The 13671-nt window shown below is 39.0% G+C and overlaps 1 protein-coding gene and 1 long non-coding RNA gene across 3 annotated transcripts in view; one reads left to right on the top strand and one right to left on the bottom strand.

Moving 5' to 3' along the window:
* LOC134555699 (uncharacterized) overlaps window positions 1–8730 on the top strand; it is an 81935-nt gene extending 73205 nt beyond the window's left edge. Inside the window, exon 4 of the long non-coding RNA XR_010081477.1 lies at window positions 8556–8730. This is a non-coding gene — a long non-coding RNA (uncharacterized LOC134555699). The remainder of the gene's footprint in view (window positions 1–8555) is intronic.
* Window positions 1248–13671, bottom strand: part of PLPPR4 (phospholipid phosphatase related 4) — a 30846-nt gene continuing 18422 nt past the window's right edge. The window contains exons 4-7 of one of the 2 annotated variants that reach the window (XM_063407578.1): window positions 12350–12545; window positions 9055–9112; window positions 7615–7788; window positions 1248–5634 (exon numbers count right to left, since the gene is read on the bottom strand). In XM_063407578.1, the coding sequence (XP_063263648.1) occupies window positions 4297–5634; window positions 7615–7788; window positions 9055–9112; window positions 12350–12545 (1766 nt within the window). In that variant the 3' untranslated portion in view covers window positions 1248–4296. The remainder of the gene's footprint in view (window positions 5635–7614; window positions 7789–9054; window positions 9113–12349; window positions 12546–13671) is intronic. The other variant, XM_063407579.1, reaches the window with a different exon arrangement.

Below are 13671 nucleotides of genomic sequence, written 5' to 3'. Positions count from 1 at the left end.
CACTGTTGTCCCGCTCAGCAGAGCGCTGCCTGGCTGCACTCAGCAGTGACAGCAGCTGCCCAGGGCCCCCAGCCACAGCAGGTTACCTGCTCCAAGGACACACAGACACACAGGGCAGCCTGCACAAAGGCCCAGGCACACTTGGGAAAGCTTCTCAGAGTCAGTTTGCTGCGCTGCCAAGCACTGCAGGGGCTCTGCTACTCCCTGTGCTCCTTATTAGCCATTGGCAATGTCAGTGCATGCCTCAGCTGCAGCTGTGTCTTCCACCCCAGGCACCTGGGCCCTGCTGTTGCCTTTTCAGGGTGTTTCCAGACAGGTTTGGAGACAGTCTTTGCTGTTTGCTCACCACACTACCCTGTGTGCCTTCTAGGTAAGACTGCTTTTCACAGTGTGCTGTTACACACAAGGTTTTTCACTGTTGCCAGCAAAGGGTGTATGACACCTGCTGACTCCTGCATCCTAATTTCTGCCCCTGGGGAGAGCCTGTCCTCTCAGGTTTGCCCCTGACATCTGCCCTGTTCTCATTCACAAATCCAAGGCTGGCCTCACCATGTCTGGCAGCTCTACCCAACACTAGCAAGGTGGTTTAGGGCCATTAAGAGCTTAGCAAAGCAGCTGGTGCTGCAGAATGATTGAGCAGACACATCCTCACATGGCTTGAAGTTCCCAATTCACTTGGGGTTTTTTATAAAATGTTTCTTGTTTAAAGAAAAGCTTGTTTGAACATTGTTTCTTATTAATTCTTACCGCTGTGCAAGGTCTCGAGGTTTCTCACTGCTGACCACTTTTACACATTATGAGATATCTAATATTGAAAAATAATTTTGGGGGAATTGAGACTGCTTCACCACAGAGATAAACATCAATGAGGAATTTCATCTTTATTTCATGATGTTAGCACAATAAACTCACACAGTAGCATTGATCTGTACTTATTTAACAAAATACATTTATAGCAATTTACAAATTATTTTCCATTTGAAAACATGGCATAACATTTTATTAAACACAATACTTTATATAGAGAATTCTCATTTAAAAACATATTTTATTTTTAAGTATTTTCTCAGTAAAGCACAGCCTAACAAAGAAATTCGTGCCTGTTAGCAAGTAAGAAAATCAGAACACTAAGAAGATGTCACCTGTCAATTTATTTGATTAACTTTAAATTAAGGTACCAGTGGAATGTAAACAAAGAGTAATTTTACAAAAGGCTCCTTATCAAATATACATGCAGAGGTCTGAGTTCCAATGTATATATTATTACATTTCTGCTCTCTAACGCAATATAATTTGATAAGCCATTATTAAAAACAGTAGCCTTTGGCACTTTGAGTAAAAAAGAATATATCAATATTTATGTATAGAACATAATTTCAATGATTACACAAGAGCTTTAAAATCTTTTCTTAAGAAATAGGAAACTTTAGGAAAAATATCACACTGCACTTGAAATAGTGCAGCAAGTTTTAGAGTAATAAAAGCAACATATATGCCAATATATATCTGACTAAAACCAAGGAATAAAGAACAAACACTCCCACCAGGAATCCTGCTGTTTCCAAAACAGCTAAATTGCCAGAGGGAACATTTTCTAATCTTTGCTTTATTGCCATTATTCTCCATTTCCATTTTCCTTTATTTCCAGGTTCATCTACTTATGTTCTTTTGCCCTGCACTTACAAACTAACAAATGATTGCATCTTATTTCCCTGCATTGATAGGCCAACAGTGTTTGTGTCTTACCCATTCCTTTAAAGCTAATTCTACCTGCTTTATCCTGTACCTAGACTAAACTAAATCCAAAGGGTTTTGTTCATGACAGTCCAAGTGTTTGTAATTCCTAGGAATCTTGTACAAAATTTTGTATTAAATACCAAGGACTAAAGGTACATCCTTTTGAAAAGAAAAAATAAATCCTGACTTGTAAATACTGGAGTCTGAGAATTTATTTCTAAAAAAATTACTTTTTCTTTTTCTCCTGGTATCTACGATTATTTTCCCCAGCTGATGTACCTTAAAGTGTGTCTTCAACATACAGTGCCTTTAACATACACAATATGCTGCAACCCTACTGAGTAGCTTCTTACATGCAACCTGCAGAATACTTTCTCCCAATCATCCTAAGTATGATGGGGTCATCTTGTATAATAGCAGAAAGAGTGTGGTCATTTCCTTAAGGACTGACTCTCTTCCACAGCACTGGGTGATGGGCAGGTGAGGGAAGCATTGTGTGGCACAGTTGGCTTGACAGCAAGAATTCAGCTAAGCTTGGAGCACCTGTAGAACTGGGAAGTACATATAAAGCTTTCCATTGACTCGCAAACACCATCCTCGTACTTGTGAAATTACTTAGGTTTGGGGTTGGGTTTGGGGTTGGGATTTGTTTTGGTTTGGAGGTCTTTTTTGGGTTTTTGTTTTGTTGTTTGGTTTTTTTTTTTGTTTGGTTTTTTTTTTTGGTCTATGTTTTTGTTGTGCTCTTTATCTTCTTGAAAAGGGTGATTCTTCCTTCTACCTCCTACTTGGCTGGTGTAGGGTGGGCTTTTGCTCAGAGTTCTGTGGGGTAGGTTCTGTAGACAGGTTCTGACTATAGAGAATATATCTTGTTCTCTGATACCCTAAATGAGAAGGGGACTTAGACCAAAACACTTCTCTCAAAAAGCCAAAGAACAGACCTGATCTGCTACTTCCTATTGAGTGAGAGGACTGCTAAGCCATTCCCTTCCCATCCTAGCAGGAGAGCTGGCAGATGTCTGAGGGTACCTGTCCTCTTTCAGGTAGAAATAGGAGAGAATGAAGAGCTGCAGTGAGTGAGCACTGTCCCTGGCTTCCTTCAGGGTTTAAGTCAGAGCCAAATGAAATGAGGCATTTCTTCTAGCAGGCCCATTCTAGGACACGCCATGTTCATTCCTTTCAGAGTTTATCCTTTCAATAATTTTTGGCAATGGAGATTTTTAGCAGGCAAGTTTTTCATTATATCCAAAACTCAGTTTACTAAAATAAATCATGTTCTCTCAGGTGCAGAGACCTTTTATATTCTTAAGTGGCAGTGGTGAGAAAAATATCATGCTTAAGAAAGCTCTGGAAGGTGTCTCAAGGGAGGTGAACTGTAGTAGTGGCACAATGCAACACTTGTTCAGTGATTCTGCAATACCAAGGCATTCCATTCTTTAAAGCGAAGCACAAATCCCCTACGTGATGGTGATTGGGGTGAAACTTGTGATTGTTCTTGTGGCATTTTAAGCAAGTGAGGTGAATGACTGCTTCTAAGTGTGAGCTATGATATTAATTCCTGTCTCCTTGGAAGCTGGTCAGGAAAGTTGCCATTATTTTTATTTACTCATGGCTCACCTTTCACATTTGCACATCTTGCAAATTGGTGTTCTGCATTATTTGTTTAAAAACTAATAGAAAAATGGAAGGCTCGCTGAAGGACTGAATAAGAAGTTTAAAAACATAACATCTGAATTATTGTAGTGCTTGATAAGACCCCTTACAAATGTAATTTAAAATAATTCTACGAGTTAGCCCACTAAGAAGCAGCCTCTTCATTAGTAGCACCTGTTCTTAAACAAAAGTTGAGCAGTAGCAGCAAAACTATTCAAAATAGATAGTCATTCCATTCTAATGGAATGTCACCCACACATTTTTGTTGCAGTAGACATCTTAAAGAACTACACAAAACCTTTGCAATCTTTGAATGTGACAGATCCACTATAACAAAGCTGTAAATATTTCCTACGCTAAATGAATGCAGCCAGCATCATCATAGTATTAGCAATATTACTTGTAAAGTAACTGCACATCAATATGTCATGTTTGCAGAGTCTAATAATTACGCAATTTTTCAAAACATGTAAAGTTATCATCAGCACCATCCTGTACTAAAGATTTGGTGCAAATTCTGCAAAGATGATTATATACCACTGATACAGCCTTTGCTGTGAAAAAGTCAGTCAGTTTTGGACACAAATATAAAATAAAAAGTTGGCACATTCAGGAAATACAGTGTCTGTGTTCGAGACCATTCTTTTAATTGACATCATCACCCTCAGATAAATGTTTTGAATCTGAAGAAACAAGTTGCATGAAAATGTTTCACGTTAGTTCTGGCATTGTGCTTTTCCCCCCACCACATGCTGTTCACGGCTCATGCACATTGCATATCAGCAATGCAGGGCTGCTGGTCGATAATTTGGCACATAAAGGTAAATATCAGCTCAGAACAAAGGGAGCAGAACCTGTGTCAAGATGTGTTTACTTTGTGGTAGTATGGACCAGCTGATATGTATCCTTTTAGTCCTTGTACGCTCGTGTGGGGGATGTGCCTTTATAGAAGATGTTTCTGGTGTTCTCTGGACTGCTCCCTCTCTCAGGGATTAAAATGATGTTACCCTTTCTTCGAAGTGTTGAGTCCCGGCTGGAAGAAATGGACAGAGTCTCTGAGCCAATCTCACTCCCCTCCACTGGCGTGACTCTTATCGTAGTGATTCCATGATGGTGATGCTCAGTGTTATCTATGTTGCTTCTTTTCCTGTCACCTGACCCATAACTGTCTTTTAAGGAGTCACAGCTCTCAGAGTCTCTGTTAAGATCATTTAGCTCGTACGTTTGACGAAGAGTGACTTTTTCAGGACCTTTCCATTTCCATGACCCACTTCCTTCACCTTCTGATGGCATCTGAATTACAGGTCTGTTATTTTCTGGGTGGGCCTCAACTCTAACAATGCTACTTGGCTCATGGTCTGTCAAGGTTTTATATCTGATGGCTCCTGTGCAGGTCACTGTGCTTCCCTCTGAACTCTTTGGACTGCCCTGAAGCACTCCTTGCTGCTTAGACATGGCTATTACTTGCATGATTCTTGGCTGGCTATTACTCCTGCATGCAACACTCTTCTCAGCAGCTTTCAGCCATTTAGCTCTAGCTGAACTAGTTTTGGGTGATGTGTTCACATTCTCCTGAGTCTCTTCAGGAATGTGTACCAGCTGGGATGAGCCAGGGCGGGACTGAATAGAGACCCTTGGCCCGCCAGTGAGACCTGAGTTGTTACAACCCGGTACACTGCCAGGTTGGATTTTCAGGTATTGGCTAGTTGGGCCATGATGATCACCATTTACACCCACTCTGGAGGGTTCTGAGCTTGACCTCATTTCGATAGCCCTTGGCGGTGACTGGCCAGACTCAGTCTCTATTACCTGCAGTGACAACTTTCGACTTTCATTCTTGTTCTTCCACTGGGACAGCAGCTGTTTGGAACGGGCAGAATCCATTGATGCGTGTATTGTTGCATTTCGTCTTGCTGGGTCTTCCAAGGATGGTGTGTTGACTCTTGGCAAAGTGTTGCTGAAAGTAACCATGTTTTCCTTTCCCATTGGGCTTCGTGGTGTTATTATTTCTACATCAGCATTTGCTCTCTTGAGATTGGTCAGAGAGCCTGAATCTCTGTGGTTTCTATTCAGGATACTTTCTGTGCGGTGAGAGACAATGCCATCGCTGCTGCCACCATTTTTACCTGGCAGGATTCTGTTGGCATCTTGACTGAGGTCTGTCAATGACCTTAGAGGTTCTCTGGGGAAATTTGGGTGAAACACATTCTCGTCACTTGGTAAGAAGTTCCCCACAGCATACAGGCCCTGATATTTGGACAGAAGCATCAACAATCGGTTAAGAAAGTTTAAAAGGACACCTTTTAAGGTACTTTAATTACATTATTTTGCTTTTAAATAGACATAATTACTCCAGCTGATCTGATGGATATGCTTACTTGCCTTTCCTCACTAGTATAGCTTTAGTCCAGATTCTGTTTTCAATCTAGTACCTCTAGGTATGTATGTATAAGTTATCACTAGGACAACTAGGGCATATTATTCATGGCAATAAACAGTTGAGGTAAGGATTTAGCCTCCATGAGTATTCTTATTTTTTACTAAGCAACAGATACAGGTAGGTACAGAAATAATGTTTTGTTATAAAAGTAGATGTTTGCAGTCTCTTAGACATAGCTGTTTTACAACTATACTATTTACCCTGATTGACTGTATCTTGTTACAGCTTGAGTTGTTCTCTGCTGTTAGCAGATTCTGCCCTTTCTACTGCACAATAATCATGTAATACAATATGTACATCACAGAAAAATGTATCAACTTTAAATCAATTGCTTTCCAAGCTCTGCAGAACTTTAATAAGATTCAGTTATAAAACATTTTCCTAATCAGTAGCCTTGCTGTAAAATGCTGTAATTTAAAAAAGACTCCACTGAGGGTATTCTGTGAGAGGGTCAAATATCTGACTCTGTCACTTGAGTTACTCGTTCTTTACAGTCCTTTCAGAAATATTTGTAGTTTCACATTATTTCCCCTCCCCATCCTCCCATTGGTGTGTAGTTTTGAGGACCGATTTACTGAGCACTGGGTATCCAGGACAACATATTCTTTGCTTATGATATCACACAACAGTATATGAAGACCTAACAAAGCATACTTGTTTGTGTATTTTAAACATGGGAACAACAGCTCCATTTAGGTAAATCTACTTAAATCTACCTAAAGAGAGAATCATTTGAACTAATATTCTCATCAGTGCCTTTCTGCTCACAGTGCAATCATAGAAGCTGACTTCAGTAGCTCATGGGGTTTCTATTATTATCCTAACTGCTGTTTCTTCTGCTACCGTGAAAGCCATTTTTCCCTGGTCACATTTGCAGACCATCTGCAGGTACCTCAGGTTATGTTATCACAGAAAAAAGAGGGTCAGGAAATGAACTTATTTTATTACTATACTAAAATTCATCATTGACTTCTTAGGGGTAAATCCATGCCACTGGCTGGTAAGACTCTCCTGTTCACCTGCCCACACTGAAGCAGTGGTGTCAGCAGAAGCTCTGATTGTTCCCAGGTGCCTGTGTTGCTCTCAGAGCAGCCAGGGCAGTGAATTCGTGCTGGAGACATGCTGAGAGCAGCAAGCAAAAGCAAGTGCTTGATGAGCTTCCTACTGACAGATACAATCAGGCCTGACCTACATGCCTCCTTACAGGACCCTTCCAAGGTGCTCCATCTCTTTCAACACAGTACAAAGGAAAAGCATAGGAGTAACCCGATTTGACCATCCTTTTCCCCCTGCATGGTTTCCCTAAGAACTCCAAAGAATCACAAGTGTGTAATATTGCCTTTAATTTCTTGCAGATTCAGCAATTCACTCAGCTGAATTGCTCATACTAATTAAATAATTTTTGAGATCATAAAGCGAACATTGTCAGTACCAACTCAGGTCAGCAACAAATACCAACTAATTCAATATTTTTCTTGTGTTGTGCTTTTAAGTTTGGATTAGAAAAGATGAGTACTTTTAAGTATTTAATAAAACACATAAATTAGAACTGTTTCTCTATACAATGCCAGATGATTATATTCCACTTTATGCGCTGTTGTAGAATTTCACACTGAAATACTTGTTTGCTTTTTCCTGTTTGCTTTTAATGTCATTATCCCTAATTCATCATCTCCAACACATATTGACTTTATTTATAGTTCTGGCATGTAAGCATGATGAAAAGTTTTCATAAAAACAACCAGTATTCTTATTTGCTAAAACTTAACCATGACTATTATATTTACCAAATAGAGCGCAATTCCTCCTCCTATGAGAAAGCCACAGTAAACATCAACAGGATGATTCTTATACTGGGTGATACGAGTCAGACCGCATATAATTCCACAGATGATAAAGGCAAAGACCAAGAGGGGTTTAAGAAGTTTTGAGGAGTCTGTTAATGTAGAATTGAAGTACATCTTGAAAAAGAAAGAAAGAAAGAAGCGGTTGAAGAAACTTAAATATGCCTAAGAGGATTTTAATGTCTCACATTCAATGTTTTTTTTATATATAGATCACTAGTACACAGCAATATTAAAAGTAATCCATTTAATTTTACATTACAGCCCTGTTAAAATTCACTCACTTACTGCAGGAAGATCTGAAATCACAAGGAATGGATTTCCAAAAACATAGGCAGTGTTGCTTGTTGACATCAATTAGGAAAAGTATTTTATGCCTCAATACTGTTCCCAATCAGCACCTAAATGTTCTCTAAATGTGACTAAGGATCCATTGCTTGTGAAATACAGAAGCCAGATGTCATGCCAGATGAACGCAATAACCTGTTCCAACAAAAGCTACCACCAGATGCTTTAGAGAGCCATTTCTCCACTGAGAACCATTATATCAGGGAGGTCACAAAAATTAAGTGTAGGTGGTTCATCGGTGTTATTCCAAATTCTGGCCATTCTCTGGGCAGAATAAATACTGCCAAGCTCCCAGTACATGCACAGTACTATTATCTGATGTCATTAACTGGTCGTTGCTGTTGTTCTCCTCTGATTTTCACAGCATGAGTGATGGAATTACTTTTTAAACTTCAACTAAGTTGTCTATAGTACAAACATTGTGGGCCACACTGAAGAAATGTTACTGCTCAGAAGGGCAAAATCAGCTGTGGTTGCTGCAGCATGTCCCACAATTTTCTGCCAGCAACTGATGGGTTTTATTCATTTGCTTTCAGTAACACCTTGAAGCCCTCTGGGAGTGATTGTGCCATTTTCATCCATGCTGCAAATCTCTGCAGGTGAAATCTGACTGCATCACATGAATGTATGGCCCTTAATGCCTCAAGTTTAAAAGCAGCAAATCAAGTGAAGACGGGAACAAAGAAAAGGCAGCATACATAACAATTAATTTGACTGGTAAGTTAAAATATCACTGTGTAAGACAGATAAACACTGCATTTTATATGAGGATAGTATGAGGCATCAAACTTTAACATAACACTTTTATTTGCTTCTTAACAAAGGACATGAAGAGTTGAATCTTTTCCTTATTCTTTAACAGCTACAATAAAACCAACTTTATTGTAGTTTTATTTTGCTTTCAAATTGGTAGGATAAAAACATCCATCCATCCATCCGTGATATCCAGGTAACACATAATTTTACAATATACAGAAAATTACTTTCTGACTTCTGTCTTGTATAAATGAAACTGAATGCGAGTTGGTTACTCACCGAAATGTACACTGCTGCAAAGGCTGCCAGGGTGGCATGTTGAGAAGGGAATGACTTTCTGCCAAGGAAGGACACTAAAATTATACTTCTCAATTTCAAATGCACAGTGCTAGTGCTCACTGAAAAAAACACTGGGTGGTACAGCTATCTTATACTTCCTAAGCAATATGTGATCTATCAGTAACATTTGTCATTGGGTGACATTTTTCTCAGAGAGAGGCACACTACATCTTTATTGGCTATGTCTTTAGGTTTATTAAAAAAAAAAAAACCTCATCACTTTACATCATGACAGAAGCTAATGTAGCACAACAACATGTGGAGGGTATTTTAAGAATAACTGGGCCCCTTCTTGATGATCAGAGAAAGAGAATAAAGGGAAACATGTCCAATCTCAGAGACAGTAGGTGATATCAGATCTGCTCTTGAAATTGCTGAGGGCCTAGTGCTCCCATTCAAAACCTGAAGACAGAAATTAGGAGGACTCGGTCTTGAGTTACAAATTTCAGATATGAAATTTAAAAGTGAAAGCTTAGTTTCTACTTCTCTGGCAAGAAAAGGAGGTTTTCTGCAAGCAGGAGCTACACAGAACCATCACATGAGGCTCTCTAACATTTTAGTATTATTATTCTTCTAGACCCATTTCAATTTTCTAAAAACAACTAAAGAAAAATGATGTGAGTGCAAAAGAAGTTTTTACATAGTTGAGAGAAAAAATCTGGGTTTGAATTCAGTTAATACCTGTGCTACAGTGGACATCTAGATCACAGAAGCCCTAAAAGGTCTCTGAGTTCTGGAAATGAGTCAGGAGGATTTCTCTCTTTTCAATGGCATAGATATGTAATGTAACATGCCGCCTGCCTTGGTGAAGAAGAGTATGTCTACCTCACAGTCACAACAGCAACTTTCAGCTGAAAAAGCTCAGCTTGGGATAAATACTTAAACTGTAATTTGGCTTCACAGATGGGTCTTGCCACCCTAACTGGGCTCCACGTACAGCCAATTTCCTAGCAACACCTGAGTGAGCTGGTTTAAAATAGCAGAGACTGAAACACAGTTCTTTCACTTTAAACAGACATTTGTTCTGCAAAGCAGCAGAGTCTGCTTTCTAAATTTCTTTCCTACGCATTCTGCCTTGTCTGTTCTACATAATGAACTGGCAGACAAAAATGTGCATGTAGTTCAGTGTGAATGCCACACTGCTGACCTGAATTTGAGCCTATGGCTCCAGCAGGTTCATGACTCTGGCCAAGATGAAATCTACATGGTTCCTTTTGCATTTCTAAAGACAGACCTAAATTGTTCATCTTATTTTATTTTTAACCCCCTGAACAAATCTTTCACAAATAGTATTCCTGTGGAACAAGCTCAGGGTTGAGGACAGGGGAATAAAGACCAAAAAAAAGGTAAATGTTTATAATAGGTAATCAACTCCTTTACCCTGTTCAGGTTTTAATGAAGCATTAATCTACTTAGAGTCTCTGTGGAGCTAATGTGTATATTTGAGTCTATGAACTTTTCTACCAGATAACCTTAATTTGATGGCATTTTTATAGTATATAAGTTGTGTCACAATGGCACAGTCAATTTTCTCTTTATTCTCTTTTCTATTCACATGCTTTCAGGGCAAACACAGACTAAATGCACTCTCTGTACTCTCTAATGGTGTCACTGCTTTTGTTCCTCTATTTGTTATCTTTTAATCTAAAATGAAAATAACCCCAGCTAAAAATATGTAGCCTTTTTGTATGGCTCTGTATTGAAAAGGTGAACAAAGGTCTCAAAGAAAACTTGTCCTGAACTCTGATGACCGTGTATCATTCTAAATGCTCATGAATGAGGATGTGTAGGGGAGGAACAACAGTGAGAGAGTCCTGCTGAGAGAGAGAATCATACTGAGTCAGAACATCAGAGATGACAGAACAGAGACCTCATTGGAGAGCGGAACAAAAGTGACTGAAAAGGCTCTTTGAAAATTATAGAGGAAAAGATGGACAATAGGAACCACTGGATATTTGGGGATGTTGCAGAAAAATTACTTGATGTAATCAATTGGATAATTATGTGCTCCTCTCTATACTTTTCACACAGGAGTCCAGAGGCAAATTTCTGGAGCCATAGTTTCTGGGAAATACAAATCAAAAATGATGGCCATTAGCAAACTCAGAACAGGTTCCTTCCAAACCGAAAATACTGAAGTCAAATTAACCTCCTGTACTGTAGTAGTTATACCATAGTTTCTAGATAGGTGACTGAAGGGAGTAGCAAGTGCCACTGAAGTGCTGCTTGCTGTGGTAAGTTGAGAGTAGCACAAGGGTTTTTTTGAATTGTGGGTGATGCCAAAATGTTATAGATTGCCAAAGGTATCTTTTGTGATGGGAATAACTTTGAGATATCAATAGATGGTTGTTTTTCTAGGGAAACAGAAACACCCAAAACCCGATTGCTTATTCTTAATATGTTGCAACTAATTTCACTGGGTTTTTTAGAAGTCATGGTATTTAAACTTAAGAGTGATTGGTGGTTTTGGAATGGTTACAGACAGTCAATTCAAAGCAGTAGACATCATATTTGAGATAATGAAATGAATGAGATGTATTTGTGAAATTTTTTTGCCTGCTCCTATGTAATCACGTCCTGATTTCCCTGGGTCACCATGCAGTTGCAAGACACTGCTTGCAAGCATCAGGCTTCACTGGCAATCTCCCAGTAACAGCAAATGGTTATGGGGAAAGGGATAAAAAACCAGTTAGAAATACCATGGAAGAAAAGACAGGTTTGGGAACACAAAGCTTTGTACTATTGTGGTATTTCCTCTCAAAAAGAGATTTTTTTCAATGCTAATAGTATAAAAAATTAATTGAAGAAACAGAAAATAAACTTGTCCAACAACTCCCAAACACCTGAACTGCAATGTACACAGAGGTCTCAGACCAAGCACTTGGGAGACTTCTTCCCGTGCCTGTACAGGGAGCTTACCCACAGACCACATCAAAGCAGTAGGAGCTCTACATAGTGACAATTGCATAGGAAATCGCCTCCTTTGAGAGGGCAGAACAGCTGCTAATGACTATGCTGTGGAACCTGACAAAGTCTTCCAAAGCCCGCAGCTAGACTAGTGTCTTTATGGAGAAAATCGAACATCACTAAAAAGACATTTGAGCATTCACCTTTAACTCAAAGATTCTTTAACTATGCATTCAGACTTTAACTAGGGAAAAAAAAAACTTGATATTGGAACAGAAAATAAAAGGAATACTCAGAATGAAGAATGAAAGAACAATGAAGAACCAACCTTCCAGCGTTGATAATATTGAGATCAGCTCCTGAGCAAATATCTTCCACAACATATGAATTCTCTGAGCAAGATACGTTTAAGGACGTATAGTTAGGTTTGCAAACAGTCAGGAAATATGGTGCCTGATATCCTGTTGATAGCTGTATAATATCAGTAACAAGAGCGGTTGCACAAAGACCAAACACATGAACACCTAGGAAACAAATCAACAGAGCTTGTTAATTTTATTATATGCATTAATGAAGTTGATTAAGTGTGCAAACTACATTCAGCAGAGCTCTGATGGCTTTTGTTATTGGACTTGAGAGAATTTAAATGCAGAACAAAAGCTTATTGCAAAGCTGAATTCTTAATTATAAAAATTAAGATAGTTTATGCATGTTTACTTTCTGTTGATACTTAAAATTTTGTTTTAACGGCTTGACGTCCTCCAAAATCTTTTCATAAAAGATAGCTACACTGGGGCTGCTTCAGTTTTGGAAAGAAGCTTTCTGAATTGACTAAGGAGTAGCCAACTTTGAGGAGAGCGTATGAGCTTATCCAGTTTCCCACTGAAAGACAGGCTTTTAGTAGTAAGGACAACTGCCTATTAGATCATTGCTCTGAAGACCTGTTCTCTTTTTGCCACCACAGAATCACCAGCTGGTGATAACTTTGGCTACTTTCACACCTCTGATGTTCCTTGAGTATTGTGTCCTGGTCACTAATCCAAATATTTATATCTATTTCATAAGGGATCAATGCTTCAGACTGATTAATAATGCCAAATTCACAAGGCAATTGAAGTAACGCAATTGCTTTACTGAACATTTTCAACTGCTCTTCTCCTAAAGATTTACCTATAATTCCCTACTTTTATTCATAAATTTATTTTTCATCCTAAAACTGAAAGAATGTTAAAACCATTAAAATATGAAAAAAAATTTAAATTCAGAGTGGGAATTGGGGATGAAATTCATGTGTCTTTGAGCTAATTTTTTTGGTGATGGAATACCAAACAGGAGAAGAAGTGGACTTGGGGTATGTTTATAGTCCTCCTGGGTCACGGTGTAATCTACAAACCTTCTGCTTTCTTCCTCATTGCTGCTCTTATGAAGCTTTACTGGTCACAGATTGCCTTGCTTGTCACTACCCCTGTTTGCCAGACTGCCAAAACCCAGGGAATGGTTGTCCTACCGGGTTTTCAGTCTGCTGTCCTACTGGTTTCTTTGCCTAGGCTGTCTTGTCTAATGAAAGATTTCTGAAACACAGGAAATCTTTTCTTTAGTCACTCACTGGGAGAAGAAATTAACCATAAGAATGAGATCAAGGTCCAGTTG

Source organism: Prinia subflava, chromosome 10 (genome assembly GCF_021018805.1).
Source record: "Prinia subflava isolate CZ2003 ecotype Zambia chromosome 10, Cam_Psub_1.2, whole genome shotgun sequence".
Lineage (NCBI taxonomy): Eukaryota > Metazoa > Chordata > Aves > Passeriformes > Cisticolidae > Prinia > Prinia subflava.
Note: the sequence above shows the minus strand (reverse complement) of the source record. Positions and strands in the feature narration are given on the sequence as shown.